General features: G+C 43.3%; 1 protein-coding gene across 1 annotated transcript; it reads left to right on the top strand.

Annotated features, from left to right (window-relative positions):
* The first annotated feature begins 943 nt into the window (after positions 1 to 943).
* On the top strand, positions 944 to 9,991 carry asb15b (ankyrin repeat and SOCS box containing 15b). The gene is made up of 13 exons (XM_042300191.1): positions 944 to 1,047; positions 1,490 to 1,571; positions 1,657 to 1,709; positions 2,133 to 2,261; positions 2,389 to 2,547; positions 2,829 to 2,935; positions 3,088 to 3,226; positions 3,461 to 3,632; positions 4,052 to 4,212; positions 4,573 to 4,717; positions 6,521 to 6,788; positions 7,095 to 7,248; positions 7,406 to 9,991. The coding sequence occupies exons 2-13, from the start codon at positions 1,492 to 1,494 to the stop codon at positions 7,579 to 7,581; spliced, it is 1,743 nt and encodes a 580-aa protein (XP_042156125.1). The 5' UTR covers positions 944 to 1,047; positions 1,490 to 1,491; the 3' UTR covers positions 7,582 to 9,991.
* Positions 9,992 to 20,987: the final 10,996 nt, after the last annotated feature.

Raw genomic sequence — 20,987 nt, 5'->3', positions numbered from 1 at the left:
TCTGTACTGGTGGTGCCCCAATCCCGCAGCTGAATCAACTTTACGAGACGGTCCTGGCGCTTGCTGGACTTTCTTGGGCGCCCTGAAGCCTTCTTCACAACAATTGAACCGCTCTCCTTTAAATTCTTGATGATCTGATAAATGGTTGATTTAGGTGCAATCTTACTGGCAGCAATATCCTTGCCTGTGAAGCCTTTTTTGTGCAAAGCAATGACGACGGCACATGTTTCCTTGCAGGTAACCATGATTGACAGAGGAAGAACAATGATTCCAAGCACCACCCTCCTTTTAAAGCTTCCAGTCTGTTATTCGAACTCAATCAGCATGACAGAGTGATCTCCAGCCTTGTCCTCATCAACACTCACACCTGTGTTAACGAGAGAATCACTGACATGATGTCAGCTGGTCCTTTTGTGGCAGGGCTGAAATGCAGTGTAAATGTTTTTGGGGGATTCAGTTCATTTGCATGGCAAAGAGGGACCTTGCAATTAATTGCAATTCATCTGATCACTCTTCATAACATTCTGGAGTATATGCAAATTGCCATCATACAAACTGAGGCAGCAGACTTTGTGAAAATTAACATTTGTGTCATTCTCAAAACTTTTGGGCACGACTGTAGACATGAGTCATCTTATTCAGTAACCTAAATACATGTTATTTATTAATGGATCCTACAATACATGTTCAATGATTAGATTGGAAAAATAAGTATTACAAATGGTAATTTAAAATCATTCGAAGTGGGTACACTACACATACTAGCAATATCAAAATAATGTAGGACTTGTGTGCTGTAAGCCGGACAGCCTGTCTATACTGTATGGCTCCTATAGTCAATTAAATCTGATTATGATAAACTGTGTTTAGTGTGATAGCGAAACACTGCATGTGACAGTGTGACAGGCATTCTCAGAGTGTGTGGGGCTGATATTATAGGCATGTCAAGTCTAAAAATATCCCATTACTCCTGCAAACACCAACATAAAAGTTAGTTTGCAGCCAACAAACCTTCGGAGACTGGGACTTTCACTGGAGATTTTACAGGTAAGACTGGAGTTGCCCGTTCATTCGGATATTTGATAGCGACGAAGGTGCTTTAAAACCTTTTAATTTGTCATTGCAATGACATTCCTGTCTGCATGCCTATAGTTTAGGATGTGTCTGTTGATCTATGCAGACTGCAGTGACATGAGTCATTTGGGGGAGACTGGTAGCCCAGTGGTTAGAGCGTAGGGCCAGTTAACCCAAAGGTTGCTAGATCGAGGGGGCAGCAGGTAGCTTAGTGGGTAGGTTGCTAGATCGAATCCCTGAGCTGAAGGTAAAAATCTGTCGTTCTACCTCTGAACAAGGCAGTTAACCCACTGTTCCCCGGTAGGCTGACATTGTAAATAAGAATTTGTTCTTAACTGACTTGCCTAGTTAAATCAATAAAATAGTATTGAGGATCATGGTAACCTTTTGGTTACTCTTTTTCATTTCTCTGTAGGAATGGAGGACATCGATAGATGTGAGGAGGAGCTTATTGAGTATGCCATTCGAGAGAGTATTCGAGACTTATCAATAGACAGGTATTCAGAAAATGGATGTATTATTCGCACATCCCGCAGTACGTTTGTCACCGCTCCCTGACTTTGTTTACCCATATCTCAACAGCATGCCAACAGTCAATGGTGACTATCTGAGGATAGTGACTGCCATCGAGCAAGGTAGGACTACCCCTCACCGACCGTGCCTTTCAAACTGCCTAGCCCAACCCTTACCCTTAAGCTATTAACCCTAACCTTAGCTTTATGTCCACATCAGGGTTGAACCCTAACCCTAGCTTTATGTCCACATCAGGGTTCAACCCTAACCCTATCTTTATGTCCACATCAGGGTTCAACCCTAACCCTAGCTTTATGTCCACATCAGGGTTCAACTCTAACCCTATCTTTATGTCCACATCAGGGCTCAACCCTAACCCTAGCTTTATGTCCACATAAAGGGTTCAACTCTAACCCTAGCTTTATGTCCACATCAGGGTTCAACCCTAACCCTAGCTTTATGTCCACATCAGGGTTCAACCCTAAACCTAGCCATAACGCTAGCCATAATCCTAACGTAGGGTTCTGTGTGGTGTCTCTCCCTAGGTGATGTGTATACCCTGCAGGAGCTGTCTGGGTTGCAGGCTTTCACAGAGAGGGACAGCAGAGGGTGGCTTCCCCTACACAGAGCCGTCGTGCAGTCCCAGGAACAGGTCTTGGATCAGGTCCTGCTGGGTGAGAGGCCCACATACCACCAGCAGTACCTCACAACTAGTACCTGAAATACCCGTAGCCACTTACAGTACTACTTCTATAACACATGTGTTTAATTCCCATTACTTTTGTGTGTGTGGTCCTGCAGCTTCCTGTGATGGGACTGTGGATGATGTGACTGCAGGCGGGGACACAGCGTTGATTCTGGCTGCTCAGGAGGGTCTGCTGGAGAATGTCAGGACTCTACTGCGGCATGGAGCATCTCCACACAAAACCAACAGCCTGAATGAGTCCCCACTGCTGCTTGGTACACGCACAGTCATATATATATATATATATATATATATATATATATATAGAGATAGATACACACACACACACACACACACACACACACACACACACACACACACACACACACACACACACACACACACACACACACACACACACACACACACACACACACACACACACACACACACACACACACACACACACACACTGTATTCAGGCACTGTTCTATGTCGTCAATCAAGCATGCAAGTTCTGTTTTGTTATGTGTCGTCCTGTGTTGATGTGTGTTAGCGGTGAGACAGGGATCATATGACATGGTGTCCACTCTGATCAATTGTGGGGCCTTCGTGGAACAGGTGTGTCTGAAGAAGTGGATGGCCATTCACGAGGCAGCCAAGGTGAGTTTGAGTTACACCTGTAGTCTTGTTTATATTTCTTCTTCAGCCGTATACCCTATCATCAAGGTCCAGGAATGCCAAAACATGTCATAAAAAACAATGTTTTATTGTAATTCCCTTCTCCTTAAAAAGTGTGTGTGTTATCTTGCCAGGTGGGCTGCAGTGCCATCCTGGCGCTTCTGCTGAGACATGGGGCCAAGGTGACAGCTGTAGATGGGCACAATGTCACCCCGCTGGGCATCGCAGCAGAGTACGCCCATGCCGAGGTCCTGGATATACTCATAAAGAACGGTACGAGCCAATCAGAGGCCTTAGATTGTCCTTGATGAATAATGTAAACATTTTAAACGTATTGTCATACCATTAGGCAAATATACATTCTCGAAGAACAGCCAAAAATACATTTACAAGGAACTGAAAAATAGTTGATATCAACTGATTGTTCATATCAGTTTACCTAAAAGTTTGGCTTGAACACAAGTCTACAGGACTACAGTAGGGTTAATCGTCCTCCTTTCCCACCAGGTGGCGACGTGAACGCCCAGGCATATAACGGAGACACTGTTCTGTACGATGCAGCCGGCTCAGGGAACCTGGACTGCATATACCTCCTCCTGCAAGCTGGAGCCAACCCTAACATTGCCAGTCTGGCCTGCCAGCTGCCCATACACAGAGCCGCCTATGAGGGACACATCCTGTGAGTGGCTGACTCTTACTACGCGGTCCTCTGTAGCTCAGCTGGTAGAGCATGGCGCTTGCAACGCCAGAACTGTGTTTCGATTCCCAGGACGTAGATGATCCCCTGTGTAAAATGTATGCACATAATGACTGTAAATTGCTTTGTGTGAAAGCGTCTGCTAAATGGCATATATTACTAACAGTCTAGAACAGGGATGTCAAGAACAACTACTGGAAAGCATGCTGGTCTTTGTGGAAATCAATTGATCAAGACATCGGCTAGAGAGTTATCTGATGATCCAGTTCATGGAAAGTGTTACCCCTGAGGAATTATCCATCCCTGGGTCTAGAAGCAGTTGTTCAGGTCATAGTCTAGATCCTGTTTCAATAGTGCTGGTATAATCAACAATCTGATCTATGATGCTGTCTTTGTCCCAGTGCTCTGAGGACCTTCATCCCCATCACCACTAAGAGGGCCATCCGTCTGTCAGGCCAGAGCCCAGTCCACTCTGCAGCAGATGGCGGCCATGTTGACTGTCTGAAGCTGCTCATAGAGAAAGGTTTCGATGTCAACGCTCAGCTGGACGTACACATCTCAGGTACAATCCATGGACACACACAACCCAGGTAGTACAATTGGGCAAACACATGGACACATAATCTATTTCATAAGGGAGCCCTTCTTGTAACTTCAGAGTTGTGAGGTTGATTCCTGTGTGGGCCAATGGGAGGTCAAGGCCCCTGGGTACGTGACCTTAACTTACATGCTGTCTAGACTATCTAAAAAATGTTAGTTGACATGGGCTACTGAGGGACTGACATAACAAGAGAAAAACTGCCGATGTACAACCACATTTCAAAATGGCACATTGTGTATTCTACTATTCTAACTCTCAACCCCGACTGAGTTCCTAGGATGTTTTGGATAATTGAGCATGTTGTTATTACTGTGTTACCAGAGAGCTACGGGGACATGAGGCGGAGTCCACTCTACTTCGCCGTATCCAACAGTGATATCACCTGCACAGAGATGCTGCTGGCCGCCGGGGCCAAAACTGACCTGGACCCGCTACGCTGCTTCCTTGTGGCTGTACGCGCTGGGAGGTATGAGACTGTATCTGTATGGGTAACTCAAGACCGTGTTAGACCACTGAACTAAGCCTACAGTAGGTGTTAGCTTTGGGATAACGCAATTCTTAATGTCTCCCTCGGGGAAGGTTATTCCTCACTTGAGAGTAGTCCGTGTTTCACCAACTACCTCTGCAATAGCTACAGTGCATTCAGAAAATATTCAGATCCCTTGACTTTTTCTACATTTTGTTACGTTACGGCCTTATTCTAAAATTGATTAAATTGCCCCGCCCCCTTAATCTACACACAATACCCCATAATGACAAAGCACAAACACTTTTTTAGACATTTTTGCAAATGTATTAAAAATAAAAAAACTGAAATGTCAAATTTCCAAAAGTATTCAGACCCTTTACTTAGTATTTTGTTGAAGCACTTTTGGTGCGATTACAGCCTTAAGTGTTCTTGGGTATGACGCTACAAACTTGGCACACCTGTATTTGGGGAGTTTCTCCCATTCTTCTCTGCATATCCCCTCAAGCTCTGTCAGGTTAGGTGGGGAGTGTCGCTGTACAGCTATTTTCAGGTCTCTCCAGAGATGTTCGATCGGGTTCAAGCCTGGGCTCTGGCTGGGCCTCTCAAGGACATTCAGAGACTTGTCCTGAAGCCACTCCTGCGTTGACTTGGCTGCCTTCGCCCCAGTCTGAGGTCCTTAGTGCTCTGGAGCAGGTTTTCATCAAGTATCTCTCTATACTTGGCTCCGTTCATATTTCTGCCAACCCTAACTAGTCTCCCAGTCCCTTCCGCTGAAAAACATCCCCGCAGCATGATGCTGCCACCACCATGCTTCACCATAGGGATGGTGTCAGGTTTTCTCCAGACATGATGCTTGGTATTCAGGCCATAGAGTTCAATCTTGGTTTCATCAGACCAGATAATCTTGTTGGTTTTCCTTCTGGAAGGTTCTCCCATCCCCACAGAGGAACTCTGGAGCTCTGTCAGAGTGACCATTGGGTTCATGGTCACCTCTCCAAGGCCCTTCTCCCCCGATTGCTCAGTTTGGCTGGGCGGCCAGCTCTAGGAAGAGTCTTGGTGGTTCCAAACTTCTTCCATTTAAGAACGATGGAGGCCACTGTGTTCTTGGGGATCTTCAATGCTGCAGAAATGTTTTGGTACCCCTTCCTCTGTGTGTTGACACAATCCTGTCTCGGAGCTCTATGGACAATTCCTTCGACCTTATGGCTTGATTTTTGCTCTGACATGCACTGTCAACTGTGGGACTTATATAGACAGGTGTTTGCCTCTCCAAATCATGTCCAATCAATTGAATTTACCACAGGTGGACTCCAATCAAGTTGTAGAAACATCTCAAGGATGATCATTGGAAACAGGTTGCACCTGAGCTCAATTTCGAGTCTCATAGCAAAGGGTCTGAATACTTACAGTATGTAAATAAAGTATTTTACAGTGTTTCTGCTTTGTCATTATGGGGTATTGTGTGTTGATTGATGAGGGGGGGGGACATTTTAATACATTTTAGAATAAGGCTGTAACGTAACAAAATGTGGAAAAAGTTAAGGAGTCTGAATACTTTTCAGATGCACTGTATAAATGAAACTGAATGGAACACACCAGTGACATCACCAACTTCTATATATTGGAACAGTTTGTTGGCTCCCATGCTAGGTCCGATGAATTTGTTTATTTTTTTAAGCTTCCTTTTTGTAATTATGACGTTGTCTTAACCTTTTATCTTCAACCCAGCTCCCATATATTTCCTACTTCCTGGTCTCTTCTATGACATCACCTGTCTAACTCTATCCCATCCCACCCCAGGTATGAGCTGGTGCGTCTGCTATTGTCCAGGGGTGCCGAAGTCAACTGCTACTTCAGAATGATCAGTGACACACTGTTTCCCACCGCGTTGCAGTACTGTCTCAGAGATCACATGATTCTGCGCTTGCTGCTCAACAACGGCTACGACATAGAGAAGTGCTTCCTGTGTAACCACGGCAACGGACAGGATATAGACTGCGACTCCAGGGTCGACTACCAACATAACCATAGAAGAACTTTATTTTATAACCAGGACTACAGAGCCTCGGTAAGTCATGTAGACTTATTCCTGGCCTATTCCAGTACAACAGGAGTAGGCCCCCAATCTTTGATTTAGAATACAGGAAGTAGGAAAGTCCTGGTTCTGGAGGAAGACAGGTTCTGTGTTTTTGTTCTCGGCTGGAACTAAAGCCTGCGCACACTGTGGTCCTCTATGACCAGGGTTGGCCGCCACTGATGTAGAATGTGTTGGTCTAACTTAGAACATAACAGGAAGTGTAGCTAATACCTTGTCCAGTTCCACTGCGTGTCCTTCTGATGTCAGTCTCGCTGTCCTGTTCGCTCTCTGCTCCAGTTCTGTGAAATCATCTCCCTGTCGTCGGTGGTCAACCTGGCGGGGAGTGTGGTGCGGATGCTTCTGGACTACGTCAGACACCCACGTATCTGCCCCAACCTCCTACGGGTCCTGGAGAAACAGAAAGAGTGGCCAGACATCTGTGACATTCTGGGTAAGGCAGCATCATTGCTAATAAACAATAGTAGTGGACAGAAAACAGTGGGAATGGAAAGACTGAAATATCTTACAGATCAACTCTCCATCATCATGAACAGAATAACCTGACTTTTTGTGTGTGTGTGTGCCCGTCCATGTGTGTGTATCCCCAGAAAACCCTCGGTCCCTGCAGCACCAATGTCGTTTGGTCATTAGGAGACAGATGACCCCTAGAAGACTGAATGACCCACAGGTCATGGCTACCGTCCCGTTTCCCCCGACACTCAAACACTACCTCACCTACAGGGCGTACGACGAGTATGGTGGGTTGGAAGCCTCACACTCATAACTGGACTATATCAATGAAAACATATTTAGAAGAACAAAAAGTGATCCTGTTCTGTGCATAACTGATCAATCACATTACGCTCTTTCTCGTGAATAATGCATCAGCTCATATACTTATGCTTATATGAAGTATGGCAAGTGTTCTTGTGATGTAATGTTTGTAATAACTACAATTCTTTTCACACTGATTCATGTTCTCTGAATTGTGTCAATTGTCCATATCATAGTACTGCTACTTCTACTAGACTGCATACATTAGACCGCACAGCTGTGCAGCATGGTACAGTGCATGTAGTGTGATGTACTCTTCAAGATCTCCCCATGGGAAGAGCAGGTCAGGTCTAAAAGAGAACTCTCTGAGAGTTCATTCAGTTTATAAGTAGGGCTAAACACTCACGGGACACTGGTCTGAATGACTCTGCTGCAATGGACTGTTGACTTTTACAGTGACCCTGACACCTACCTGACTCATAAGACCAGGGTTTAAATCTAGAGAGACCTAGATCTAGACAAAATCTCATCCATATTATACCCTCAAAGTTCTGGGAGCTAGTTGTGTTGTCACTAGCCCCGTGACTGGTGCTAACATGCATTCTTTGTCCTGATCTTGTCCACGTTCTGATTGTGACCACATTTTTAGACAGGTGTAGAAGATTAAAAGACGCATTGTGATCTGATTGTGATCAGATTTCCCTGACAACCTCCGGAGGTAGTCAGGCTTGCAAGTGTAGACAGATCTGGACAGTGAAACCATTTAAATCATCATTATCCAGCACTCTAAAATCCTTGACAAGTTGGAGCATTGACTTATGGCATCAATATGAGTCTTAAAATAAATAAATACACATTATTTTTGAAAGAATGTCTGAAAATGTGACTGTTGACAAGATCAGGACAGGATGCATGTTTGCAGCAGGTAAAAACAAGGCTACTGAGACCTGTTGGGTGTACAACAAACTAGAATCAATGAGTTAGCCAGCTAACTTTGATAAACAACCACAAATAACTATTAATTTTCAAGCTTATTTCAAGCTTTTTTTTTTAAAGAAATTTAAAAAAGAAGTTATTTCAGAATATTTAGGAGTTAGCTGGCTAACTCAATGATCCTGCTTTGTAGTACAACCCTCAGCTCAACTCTTCCTGGAACACAGAGAGCTTATGAGGCAAATCTCGTAACATTCCCCAAATACATGTTAGGATTTCAGCCATTTTCCCAAAGCAAAGTTGAGTAACCCTAAAACACCATTGGGTGGCAATGTTACAATCGGCATCCACGCATAGGACTATAGTCCTATGCACTGTGCAGTGCCTGGTATCCTCCACTCCAACCAAGTCTTGGGCCTTTACAGTAGCGGAACAACAATTGCTGTATTCAGATCATATCATGAAATGTTTAAACTGAATAACACCCCAGTTAACTGACTGAACCAAACGTGGGTTCTGCTGTTGTGAAGGCACAGCTAGTGGAGGGTAGACTAGAGTAGCATGGTCCAATGTAGAATTATGCTGAGAGAGTTCTAGCGTTGCCAGACTGTTGTTGTTATCTGAACAGCAGCATTCCTGCCCTGTCAACACCAGCCTACCGCTCATCGAGACACAGTGGAGTGGACACTGTATTCCTACCCACTAGTCATATCATAGACCAGGGCTCTCCAACCCTATTCCTGGAGAGCTAATTTCCTGGAGGCTTTTGCTCTAATCCCCGTTTTATCTAAAGCTAACTTCCTGGAGGATTTTGCTCTAATCCCTGTTTTATCTAAAGCTAACTTCCTAGAGGATTTTGCTCTAATCCCTGTTTTATCTAAAGCTAGCCTCCTGGAGGATTTTGCTCTAATCCCTGTTTTATCTAAAGCTAGCCTCCTGGAGGATTTTGCTCTAATCCCTGTTTTATCTAAAGCTAACTTCCTGGAGGCTTTTGCTCTAATCCCTGTTTTATCTAAAGCTAACTTCCTGGAGGCTCTTGCTCTAATCCCCATTTTATCTAACCTGATTCACCAGCTGATTATTAGAATCATGTGAGCTAGATTTTTTATTTTGTATTTTATTAGGATCCCCAATAGCTGTTGTGAAAGCAGCAGCTACTCCTCCTGGGGTCCACACAAAACATGAAACATGACATAACATTAATAAACAGCTCAAGGTCAGAACTACATGCATTTTAAAAATGGCAAACATACTGTAGCCTACACATCAATACATACACACAAACTATCTAGGTCAAATAGGGGAGAGGCGTTGTGCCGTGAGGTGTTGCTTTATCTGTTTTTTGAAACCAGGTTTGCTGTTCATTTGAGCAATATGAGATGGAAAGCTGTTCCGTGCAATAATGGTTCCCTATAATACTGTACGCTTTCTCAAATTTGTTCTGGGTTTGGGGACTGTGAAAAGACCCCCGGTGGCATGTCTGGTGGGGTAAGTGTGTGTGTCAGAGCTGTGTGTAAACTGACTACACAAACAATTTGGAATTTTCAACAATGTTTCTTATAAAAATAAGTGATGCAGTCAGTCTCTCCTCAACTCTTAGCCAAGAGAGACTGGCATACATACTATTTATATTATCCCTCTGATGAAGAGCAAGATGAAGAGCAAGATGTGCCGCTCTGTTCAGGGCCAAAGGCAGCTTATTACCTAGGTATTTTGCAGCACTTGACCACATGACTGGACAATAATCAAGAGAAGACAAAACTTGACTCTGCAGGACTTGCTTTTTGGAATATGGTGTCAAAAAAGCAGAGCATCACTTTATTACGGCCAGACCTCTCCCCATCGTTACAACCATTGAATCTACATGTTTTGACCATGACAGTTTACAATCTAAGGTAACACCAAGTAATTTAGTCTCCTCAACTTGTTCAACAGCCACACAATTCATTACCAGATTCAGCTGATGTCTAGAGCTTAGGGAATGATTTGTGCCTAATACAATGCTCTTAGTTTTAGAGATGTTCAGGACCAGTTTATTACTGGCCACCCATAACAAAACTGACTGCAACTCTTTGTTAAAGGTTTAAGTGACTTTATTAGCTGTGGTTGCTGACACGTACACTACCGTTCTAAAGTTTGGGGTCACTTAGAAATGTCCTTGTTTTTGAAAGAAAAACAATTTTTTTGTCCATTAAAATAAAATTGATCAGAAATACAGTGTAGACATTGTTTGTATCATTTTAAAAGGCTAATTGACCACTAGAAAATAATTTTGCAATTATGTTAGCACAGCTGAAAACGGTTGTGCTGATTAAAGAAGCAAAAAAACTTGCCTTCTTTAGACTAGTTGAGTATCTGGAGCATCAGCATTTGTGGGTTCAATTACAGGCTCAAAATGGCCAGAAACAAAGAGCTTTCTTCTGAAACTCGTCAGTCTATTCTTGTTCTGAGAAATGAAGGCTATTCCATGTGAGAAATTGCAGAGAAACTGAAGATCTCGTACAATGCTGTGTCGTACTCCCTTCACAGAACAGCGCAAACTGACGCTAACCAGAATAGAAAGAGCAGTGAGAGGCCCCGGTGCACAACTGAGCAAGAGGACAAGTACATTAGAGTGTCTAGTTTGAGAAACAGATGCCTCACAAGTCATCAACTGGCAGCTTCATTAAATAGTACCAGCAAAACACCAGTCTCAACGTCAACAGTGAAGAGGCGACACCGGAATGATGGCCTTCTACGCAATGTTGGAAAGAAAAAGCCATATCTCAGACTGGCCAAAAAAAGAGATTAAGATGGGCAAAAGAACACAGACACCGGACAGAGGAAGATTTTAAAAAGTGTTATGGACAGACGAATCCAAGTTTGAGGTCTTCAGGTCACAAAGAACATTCGTGAGATGCAGAGAAAATGAAAAGATGCCGAAAGAGTACTTGTCGCCATCTGTCAAGCATGGTGGAGGTAATGTGATGGTCTGGGGGTGCTTTGGTGGTGCTAAAGTGGGAGATTTGTACAGGGTAAAAGGAATCTTGAAGAAGGAAGGCTATCACTCCATTTTGCAACGCCATGCCATACCCTGTGGACAGCGCTTAATTGGAGCACAGTCACCGGATCTCAACGCTATTGAGCTGTTGAAGGAGCAGCTTGAAGAAGTGCCCATCAAGCCAATCCAACTTGTGGGAGGTGCTTCAGGAAGCATGGGGTGAAATCTTTTCAGAGTACCTCAATAAATTGACAACTAAAATGCCAAAGGTCTGCAGGGCTGTAATGGCTGCAAATGGAGGATTCTTTGACGAAAGCAAAGTTTGAAGGACACAATTATTACTTCAATTAAAAGTCATTATTTATAACCTCGTCAACGTCTTGACTATATTTCCTATTCATTTTGCAACTCATTTCATGAATGTTTTCATTCAAAACAAGGACATTTCTAAGTGACCCCAAACTTTTGAACGGTAGTATATATGGTTGAATCATCAGCATACATGGACACGCAGGCTTTATTTAATGCCAGTGGCAGGTCATTGGTAAAAATAGAAAATAATAGAGGGCCTAGAGAGTTGCCCTGTGGTACACCACACCCTACATGTTTGACATTAGAGAGACTGCCATTAAAGAAAACCCTCCGAGTTCTATTAGATAGATAGTTCTGAATAAATTATACGGCAGAGGTTGAAAAGCCATAAAACATTCGTTTTGTCAACAACAGGTTATGGTCAATAATATCAAAGGCTTCACTGAAATCTAACAGTACAGTTCCCACAATTTCTTTCAACCAATCATCAGTCATTTGTGTCAGTGCCATCCATACATGTTGAATGTCCTTCTCTATAAGCATGCTGAAAATCTGTTGTCAATTTGTTTACAGAGAAATAGCATTGTATTTGGTCAAACACCATTTTTTCCAACTGTTTACTAAGAGCTGGCATCAAGCTGATAGGTCTGCTGTTAGAACCAGTAAAAGCCGCTCTACCACTCTTGGGTAGCGGAATGACCTTGGCTTCCCTCCAGGCCTGAGGACAAACACCTTCCTCTAGACTCAGATGAAATATATGACAGATAGGAGTGGCCATAGAGTCAGCTACCATCCTCAGTAGCTTTCCATGTAAGTTGTCAATGCCAGGTTTGTCATTATTGATCGATATCAATTTTTCCACCTTTCCCACACTAACTTTACAAAATTCAAATTTACAATGCTTTTCTTTCAATATTTGAAGCATGAATATGATGTTTCTCTGTTCGTTGTTGGCATTTCTTGCTGAAGTTTGCCCACTTTGCCAATGAAGTATTCATTAAAATAATTGCCAACATCAAATGGTTTTGTGATAAATAAGCCATCTAGATTAGGTTTGAAGTGAAAACCTACAGGACGGTAGCTCTCCAGGAACCGGGTTGGAAAACTCTGCTAGAGGCCTCGCTGGTCACACTAAAGAGAGTACTACGAGTACAATGAGTCTTTGGTCATCTACCTAAACAGCCTGGCCTCAGAGCCATACAAAACATACTTACGCATTTTTTAGCACCTCCCATTGGGTTAAGTTAAGAATAAGGGTTAGGGGAATGATTAGCTAAAATCCTACAGTTGTCTCCGATGTTAACTCGAATGTGCAACCTTTGGAATGCTAGATGGTTGCGGATGAGACAGAAATAAAAATAGAGAAGTTGTTCAAGGAAGATGGGTGAGAGTAATCCGCAACCATCTAGCATTCCAAAGGTTGCACATTCGAGTTAACATCGGAGACAACTGTAGGATTTTAGCTAATCATTCCCCTAACCCTTATTCTTAACTTAACCCAATTCACCTAACCTGCAATGTAACTTGCCCAACCTTTGTCGTTTTAATGATCCTAACCTTTATCATTAGTTCACCTAACCACCAACTTAAATTCTCCCCATAATTCTCCTCTGTTGTTAAGACGCAACAAGCAACCTGGTCTCAGAGAAAGAAGTATAATAAGATAATGATTAGCATCCAATTCGTAACCGGGTAAGACATATCCCACGGGGCACAGACTGGTTGAATCAATGTTGTTTCAATGTAATTGTCGACGTGTTGTGACGTGGAATGTGGTGGAAAATACATTGGATTTGAAAAAAAAAGTAAATTGTTGTTTTGAGGGTGAGATTTCAACCACGGGATTATGTCATCATGGTAACCAAATTTACATGCTGGGCAGCACCTCCTACTGGAGAATTGATCTATCTACAGGTACCCTTTGTTCTCCCATCTCTGGGCTTTAACCAAGCCCAGCTCTGCTTAGCTATTTGTCACTGACTAGTACCAATGTGCTATCGTGAGAGTGATTGTTGCGAGACCTCCACTTAAAAACTAAATACTGTAGATTCACTGTTGCTATCGAAGTCATTCCAAAGGGTAGGTTTAATAGAGCAAATTAAATGTAACCATACTTTATCACTCATAGATCATTAGTGATGCTTTTCATTGACATTTGTTCGGTCAAAACAGTAGGATAAAAGACGGTCCTTTTTTCCCCTCCTCCTTTTCTCTCTAGAGCTTTGTCACAACGTCAGTCAATTCCCCCTCAGGGGTTATGGATTATGCCGTGTTACTTAAAAATAACATTCTAATAGTAAATGGAAGCTAGTAGCTATTTAGGCCTGCATAGCATTTGCAGTCATCAAAAGCTATTGTTTCAATTTAACCCAGAATTCGACAACAAATAGACAATTCAATAGGTCTAGCATTTCAAGCTCTGGTTGATTTTAGATGTAAATGATATTTAGTGATATTGAATTGTGTTTGTCTGTCAACGGAACCAAATATCAACATTTGAAGGGGATGTTTATTTTGCTTGAATAGTTCCATATGTGCCACTGAATTAGTCTGGCTTTAATTGCAGTTTGTCTACAATTTGAATATTTGATATGTTGGATTCACATTTCCATTTCAACCAAAAATTGAAGGAAAAAAATAGGACCAAATCCATATTTAAAGTGCATTTATTTTAAAGTATAATATGATTTGATTTAGTCCCATTTTTTAACTGTAATTTTCAGTTGAGGTGTAGATGTGAATCCAAAATGTCTATTATTAATTTGTAGACAAACTGGAATTAAAGCCAGAGTCAGTGGCACTGATGGAACTATCCAAGCAGAAAATAAATCTCTGTCAATTGTTGATATTTGGTTGCATTGCCAACCAAACACAATTCAATTTTACTTTTAAAAAAGTTGTTTGTTTATTTCACCTTTATTTGACCAGGTAGGCCAGTTGAGAACAAGTTCTCATTTACAACTACGACCTGGCCAAGATAGGGCATAGCAGTGCGACACAAACAACACAGAGTTACACATGGGATAAACAAACATACAGTCAATAACACAATAGAAATGTCTATATACAGTGTGTGCAAATGTAGTAAGATTAGGGAGGTAACGCAATAAATAGGCCATAGTGGCAAAATAATTACAATTTAGCAATTAAACACTGGAGTGATAGAAGTGCAGAAGAGTTTTCAGCTATACTTTTCGTGGCTGTTTTTTTACCACCACAGACAGATGCTGGCACTAAGACCGCACTCAGTCAGCTGTATAAGAAAATAAGCAAACAGGAAACCACTCACCCAGAGGTGGCACTCCTAGTGGCCGGAGACTTTAATGCAGGGAAACTTACATCAGTTCTACCAAATTTCTATCAACATGTTAAATGTGCAACCAGAGGGAAAACAATTCTAGATCACCTGTACTCCACACACAGAGACGGGTACAAAGCTCTCCCTCGCCCTCTATTTGGTAAATCCGACAACAACTCTATCCTCCTGATTCCTGCTTTAAAAGCAAAAATTAAAGCAGGAAGCACCAGTGACTTGGTCTATAAAAAAGTGGTCAGATGAAGAAGATGCTAAACTACAGGACTGTTTTGCTATCACAGACTGGAACATGTTCCGGGATTCTTCCGATGGCATTGAGGAGTACACCACATCAGCCACTGGCTTTATCAATAAGTGCATCGAGGACGTCGTCCCCACAGTGACGGTACGTACATACCCAACCAGAAGCCATGGATTACAGGCAACATTCGCATTGAGCTAAAGGGTAGAGCTGCCGCTTTCAAGGTGCGGGACTCTATCCCGGAAGCTTACAAGAAATCCTGCTATGCCCTGCGACTAACGATCAAACAGGCAAAGCGTCAATACAGGGCTAAGATTGAATCATACTACACCGGCTCCGACGCTCATCTTATGTGGCAGGGCTTGCAAACTATTACAGACTACAAAGGGAAGCACAGCCGCAAGCTGCCCAGTGTCACAAACCTACCAGATGAACTAAATCACTTCTATGGTCGCTTCGAGGCAAGCAACACTGAGGCATGCATGTGAGCATCAGCTGTTCCGGACAACTGTGTGATCACGCTCTCCGAAGCCGATGTGAGTAAGACCTTTAAACAGGTCAACATACATAAGGCTGCGGGGCCAGACGGATTACCAGGACGTGTGCTCCGGGCATGTGCTGACCAACTGGCAGGTGTCTTCACTGACATTTTCAACATGTCCCTGATTGAGTCTGTAATACCAACATGTTTCAAGCAGACCACCATAGTCCCTGTGCCCAAGAACACAAAGCCAACCTGCCTAAATGACTACAGACCTGTAGCACTCACGTCCGTAGCCATGAAGTGCTTTGAAATGTTGGAAATGGCTAACATCAACACCATTATCCCAGAAACCCTAGACCCACTCCAATTTGCATACCACCCAAACAGATCCACAGATGATGCAATCTCTATTGCACTCCACACTGCCCTTTACCACCTCGACAAAAGGAACACTAATGTGAGAATGCTATTCATTGACTACAGCTCAGCGTTCAACACCATAGTACCCTCAAAGCTCATCACTAAGCTAAGGATTCTGGGACTAAACATCTCCCTCTGCAACTGGATCCTGGACTTCCTGACGGGCCGCCCCCAGGTGGTGAGGGTAGGTAGCAACACATCTACCACACTGATCCTCAACACTGGAGATCCACAGGGGGGCGTGCTCAGTCCCCTCCTGTACTCCCTGTTCACCCACGACTGCATGGCCAGGCCCGACTTCAACACCATCATTAAGTTTGCAGACGACACAATAGTTGTAGGCCTGATCACCGACAACGACGAGACAGCCTATAGGGAGGAGGTCAGAGACCTGGCCGGGTGGTGTCATGAATAACAACCTATCCCTCAACATAACCAAGACAAAGGAGATGATTGTGGGCTACAGGAAAAGGAGGACCGAGCACGCCCCCATTCTCATCGACGGGGCTGTAGTGGAGCAGGTTCAGAGCTTCAAGTTCCTTGGTGTCCACATCAACAACAAACTAGAATGGTCCAAACACACCAAGACAGTCGTGAAGAGGGAACGACAAAGCCTATTCCCCCTCAGGAAACTAAAAAGATTTGGCATGGGTCCTGAGATCCTCAAAAGGTTCTACAGCTGCAACATTGAGAGCAACCTGACTGGTTGCATCACTGCCTGGTATGGCAACTGCTCAGCCTCCGACCGCAAGGAGCTACAGAGGGTAGTGCCTATGGCCCAGTACATCACTGGGGCTAAGCTGACTGCCATCCAGGACCTCTTTACCAGGCGGTGTCAGAGGAAGGCCCTAAAAATTGTCAAGGACTCCCGCCCCCCCAGTCATAGACTGTTCTCTCTACTACCGCATGGCAAGTGGTACCGGAGTGCCAAGTCTAGGACAAAAAGGCTTCTCAACAGTTTATACCCCAAAGCCATAAGAGTCCTGAACAAGTAATCAAATGGCTACCCGGACTATTTGCATTGTGTGCCCCCAACCCCTCTTTTTACGCTGCTGATACTCTCTGTTCATCATATATGCATATTCACTTTAACCATATCTACATGTACATACTACCTCAATCAGCCTGACTAACCGGTGTCTGTATGTAGCCTCGCTCCTTTTATAGCCTCGCTACGGTATATAGCCTCTCTTTTTACTGTTTTATTTCTTTACTTACCTATTGTTCACCTAACACCTTTTTTGCACTATTGGTTAGAGCCTGTAAGTAAGCATTTCACTGTAAGGTTGTATTCGGCGCACGTGACAAATACACTTTGATTTGATTTGATTGGCAGCAGAGAACTGGAAGGAAAGGCGGCCAAAGAAGGAGTTGGTTTTGGGCGTGACCAGTGTAAAATACCTGCTGGAGCGCATGCTACGGGTGGGTGCTGCTATGGTGACCAGTGAGCTAAGATAAGGTGGGGCTAGCAAAGACTGGAGCCAGTGGGGTTGGTGATGAATATGAAGCGAGGGCTAGCCCTCGGGTAGTATATGGGGCTTTGGTGACAAAACAGATGGCACTGTGGTAGACTACATCCGATTTGCTGAGTAGAGTGTTGGATTCTATTTTGTAAATGATTTCGCTGAAGTAAAGGATCGGTGGAATATTCAAAATAGAGTAAATAGCCTAAAGTTAAGACTATCTTACAAACTAACGTAACATTCAACCTTAAAATGAGTAACACATCCATGGCCACATTTTGAGGTTCCTGTTACTATAAATGTCTACTTATGTAATCATATAGAGTGTGCATGTTCAAGATACAGTAGCATGCATGGGTTGTCGCAGGACTGTGGAGATCTACAAAACTGCTGCAATAATCGAAGCAGAATCTTGAACAGCATTGATGACTTGCACCATGTACTTTTAATGTAATTTCAACTGCAATCCAGGTCATTTGGTTCTGCTATTAGATGAAGCACAGTGATAATATGTTGTATAAATAAACAAAATATCTGACATTATATTCCCATTTGAACTATGCTGTTCTTTAAAAAATCTGTCATTGTTTTTTCATTGGAATTTGGTTGTGTTTTTGATGGTTGAAAGCATAGTGGTAACACATTGGACATTCAACTAACTTTTAGCTGTCTTTTTGATTGGGTCAACATCAATTGTAATCTCATTGATCGTCTCGACCAAATATTACCCAATTATCCATGTTGAAATGACATTGTGTGCCCAGTGGGATGATACTATACGTCCTCTAATTTGTAAGATATGTACGACCGCTATTCCATTCATAATGTACTGTAACCTAATGTTACGTAACACATCATACTAAATGGATTGTCACAGATTTACATACAGAATAATATGAATTGCCCTGAGACCACATTGACCCAAAGCCCATCCTCCATCCTCCTCACTCACAGTAGCCCCTTTCTGGTTGTCATTACACAATACAATACACTTTATTGTCCCCAAGGGAAAAATGTATTGGACCCACAATTCTTTTTTACATTTTTATTATTATTTTTGACCCCTTTTTCGTGGGATCCAATTGGTAGTTAGTCTTGTCTCATCGCTGCAACTGGCGAACGGACTCGGGAGAAGCGAAGGTCGAGAGCCATGCGTCCTCTGAAACACAACCCAACCAAGCCGCACTGCTTCTTGACACAATACCCACTTAACCCGGAAGCCAGCTTCACCAATGTGTCAGATAAAGCACCGTACACCTGGTGACCGTGTCAGCGGCCCGCCACAGGAGTCGCTAGTGCGCGATGGGACAAGGACATCCCTGCCGGCCAAACCCTCCCCTAACCCGGAAGACTCTGGGCCAATTATGTGCCGCCCCATGGGTCTCCCGGTCACGGCCAGCTGCGACAGAGCCTGGACTCAAACAGGATCTCTAGACCACTGCTCCACTTGGGAGGCCTTGGACACACAATTCTGCTGTACGTAGAAATATATGTACAGAAAAGTCTCATAGGCTCCACATCATTGCCCATTGCCTGAAACAGTATGCACACATCATACATCTACACACGTCAAACCCATTTTGGATTTCTGGAATTAGGCACCTACAACAACAAGCCCTTTACCAAAAGAGAGTTATTAACCTAGCCTGGCTGATGCGACCCACGTGACCCAGAGCAGGGAGAGCTGTGACACACTAGTCTGCAAAGGAGGCCGTTTGTTAATGCAGTATTCGCTCCGAAATTGAGCGACGGGTTTGATTGGTTCTCTCAAATGTTTTTTTCCCTCTCTGGGATTAAGACTGCTTTGTTTGGATTTGAAAATCCAACTGTTGTAATGGAAGGGGGGCGGCGCTCTGGGCCTGTGTATGACTGTGCCTACGGGTGTTTGAGTGAGAAAGACCCAGAGATGAACCAATCAGTAAAAAGCACAGCCCCCTTCATTATCGACGCATTGTGCCCACGACTTCAAAGAGCCATTCCTGACTTTGAAGTCAGGAGGACTTTGAGAGTTAGGTGTTAGCCAGACTATTATCACCCAGGGTCATTAGAATATTTAGAGTGACTGAACGGGAGAGCTTCTTCAAAGCTCCACAAATCAAATCAAATCAAATCTTATTGGTCACATACACATGGTTAGCAGATGTTAATGCGAGTGTAGCGAAATGCTTGTGCGTCTAGTTCCGACCATGCGGTAATATCCAACAAGTAATCTTAACAATTTCACAACAACTACCTTTTACGCACAACTGTAAAGGAATTAATAAGAATATGTACATATAAATATATGGATGAGCGATGGCCGAGCGGCATAGGCAAGATGCAGTAGATGGTATAGAGTACAGTATATACATATGACATGAGTAATGTAAGGTACGTAAACATTATATAAAGTGGCATTGTTTAAAGTGACTAGATAAACAGACCGTTTTTGTTCTCCAACCAAATACTATTTTTCATTAATTAAGCCAGACAGAGTGGTGATGTATAAAGAGGTCAGATTAAAAGCCCAAAGCCAGCAGTGTATAGAAGAGATAGAGAACATCCCACTGTCTTTTCTGCCAGCTCTCAGAGAAGCTCCTCCACTCTACTCTGACAAGCCTAAAATGATAACATAACCCTCTTTTAAAAAAGCCCACTAACGCAATCGTCTACTGTTATTCCCAGTATTTCAGGAACCATTTGACTAAATCAAAGCCCACTAAAAGATACAGCTCTACTTTCACATTATTGCTCTATTAGTCTGCTCCATGGAAACATGTTACCATAGAAACCTTGTTATCTGTAGTAGTTAATCCCACGGGATGGCCAGTGGTGTCACACAACAATGTTGATTGGTGATAAAGCCACTTGAAACGTAACCTATTCAATACAGCCTAATTCACTCTGTCCCTTATTGGATAACCAACCTCTCTGGTCTTTACTAGAGGCACATCTGAAATTACACCACATTCCTTATGTAGTGCACTACATTTGAACAGAGCCACCTAGGGAAAAGTGTACTATTTGAGACATATTTATGTCATGGTGTGTGTCTCTGTGGGTTCCTTAGTCTGAACGTCTTTCTATGTCTGTGGGGTTCTCTATGTGTGATGTGATGTCCCTATGTGTGTAAATATGTGTTTTCGTGTTGCTATGTGTCTCTGTTTGTCGTTATGTGCCTCGATGACTCGCTGTCTGTCTCTCTTGGGTCCGGTTGGGCATTTTGTTGGCTATGAACAATGTGGCCGCTGCTGGGATCCGCTGACAGGCCTGACCAGGGCCGCTCTG

The sequence above is a fragment of the Oncorhynchus tshawytscha genome, linkage group LG17, assembly GCF_018296145.1.
Source record: "Oncorhynchus tshawytscha isolate Ot180627B linkage group LG17, Otsh_v2.0, whole genome shotgun sequence".
Classification (NCBI taxonomy): domain Eukaryota; kingdom Metazoa; phylum Chordata; class Actinopteri; order Salmoniformes; family Salmonidae; genus Oncorhynchus; species Oncorhynchus tshawytscha.
This window is presented reverse-complemented; position numbering and strand designations above follow the sequence as displayed.

Excerpts from the sequence above, each read along its gene's own strand:
- asb15b (XM_042300191.1), top strand. The coding sequence starts at position 1,492 with ATGGAGGACATCGATAGATGTGAGGAGGAGCTTATTGAGTATGCCATT. Across the intron at positions 4,718-6,520 it reads GTGGCTGTACGCGCTGGGAG|GTATGAGCTGGTGCGTCTGC; the intron begins GTATGAGACTGT and ends ATCCCACCCCAG. Across the intron at positions 6,789-7,094 it reads ACCAGGACTACAGAGCCTCG|TTCTGTGAAATCATCTCCCT; the intron begins GTAAGTCATGTA and ends TCTCTGCTCCAG.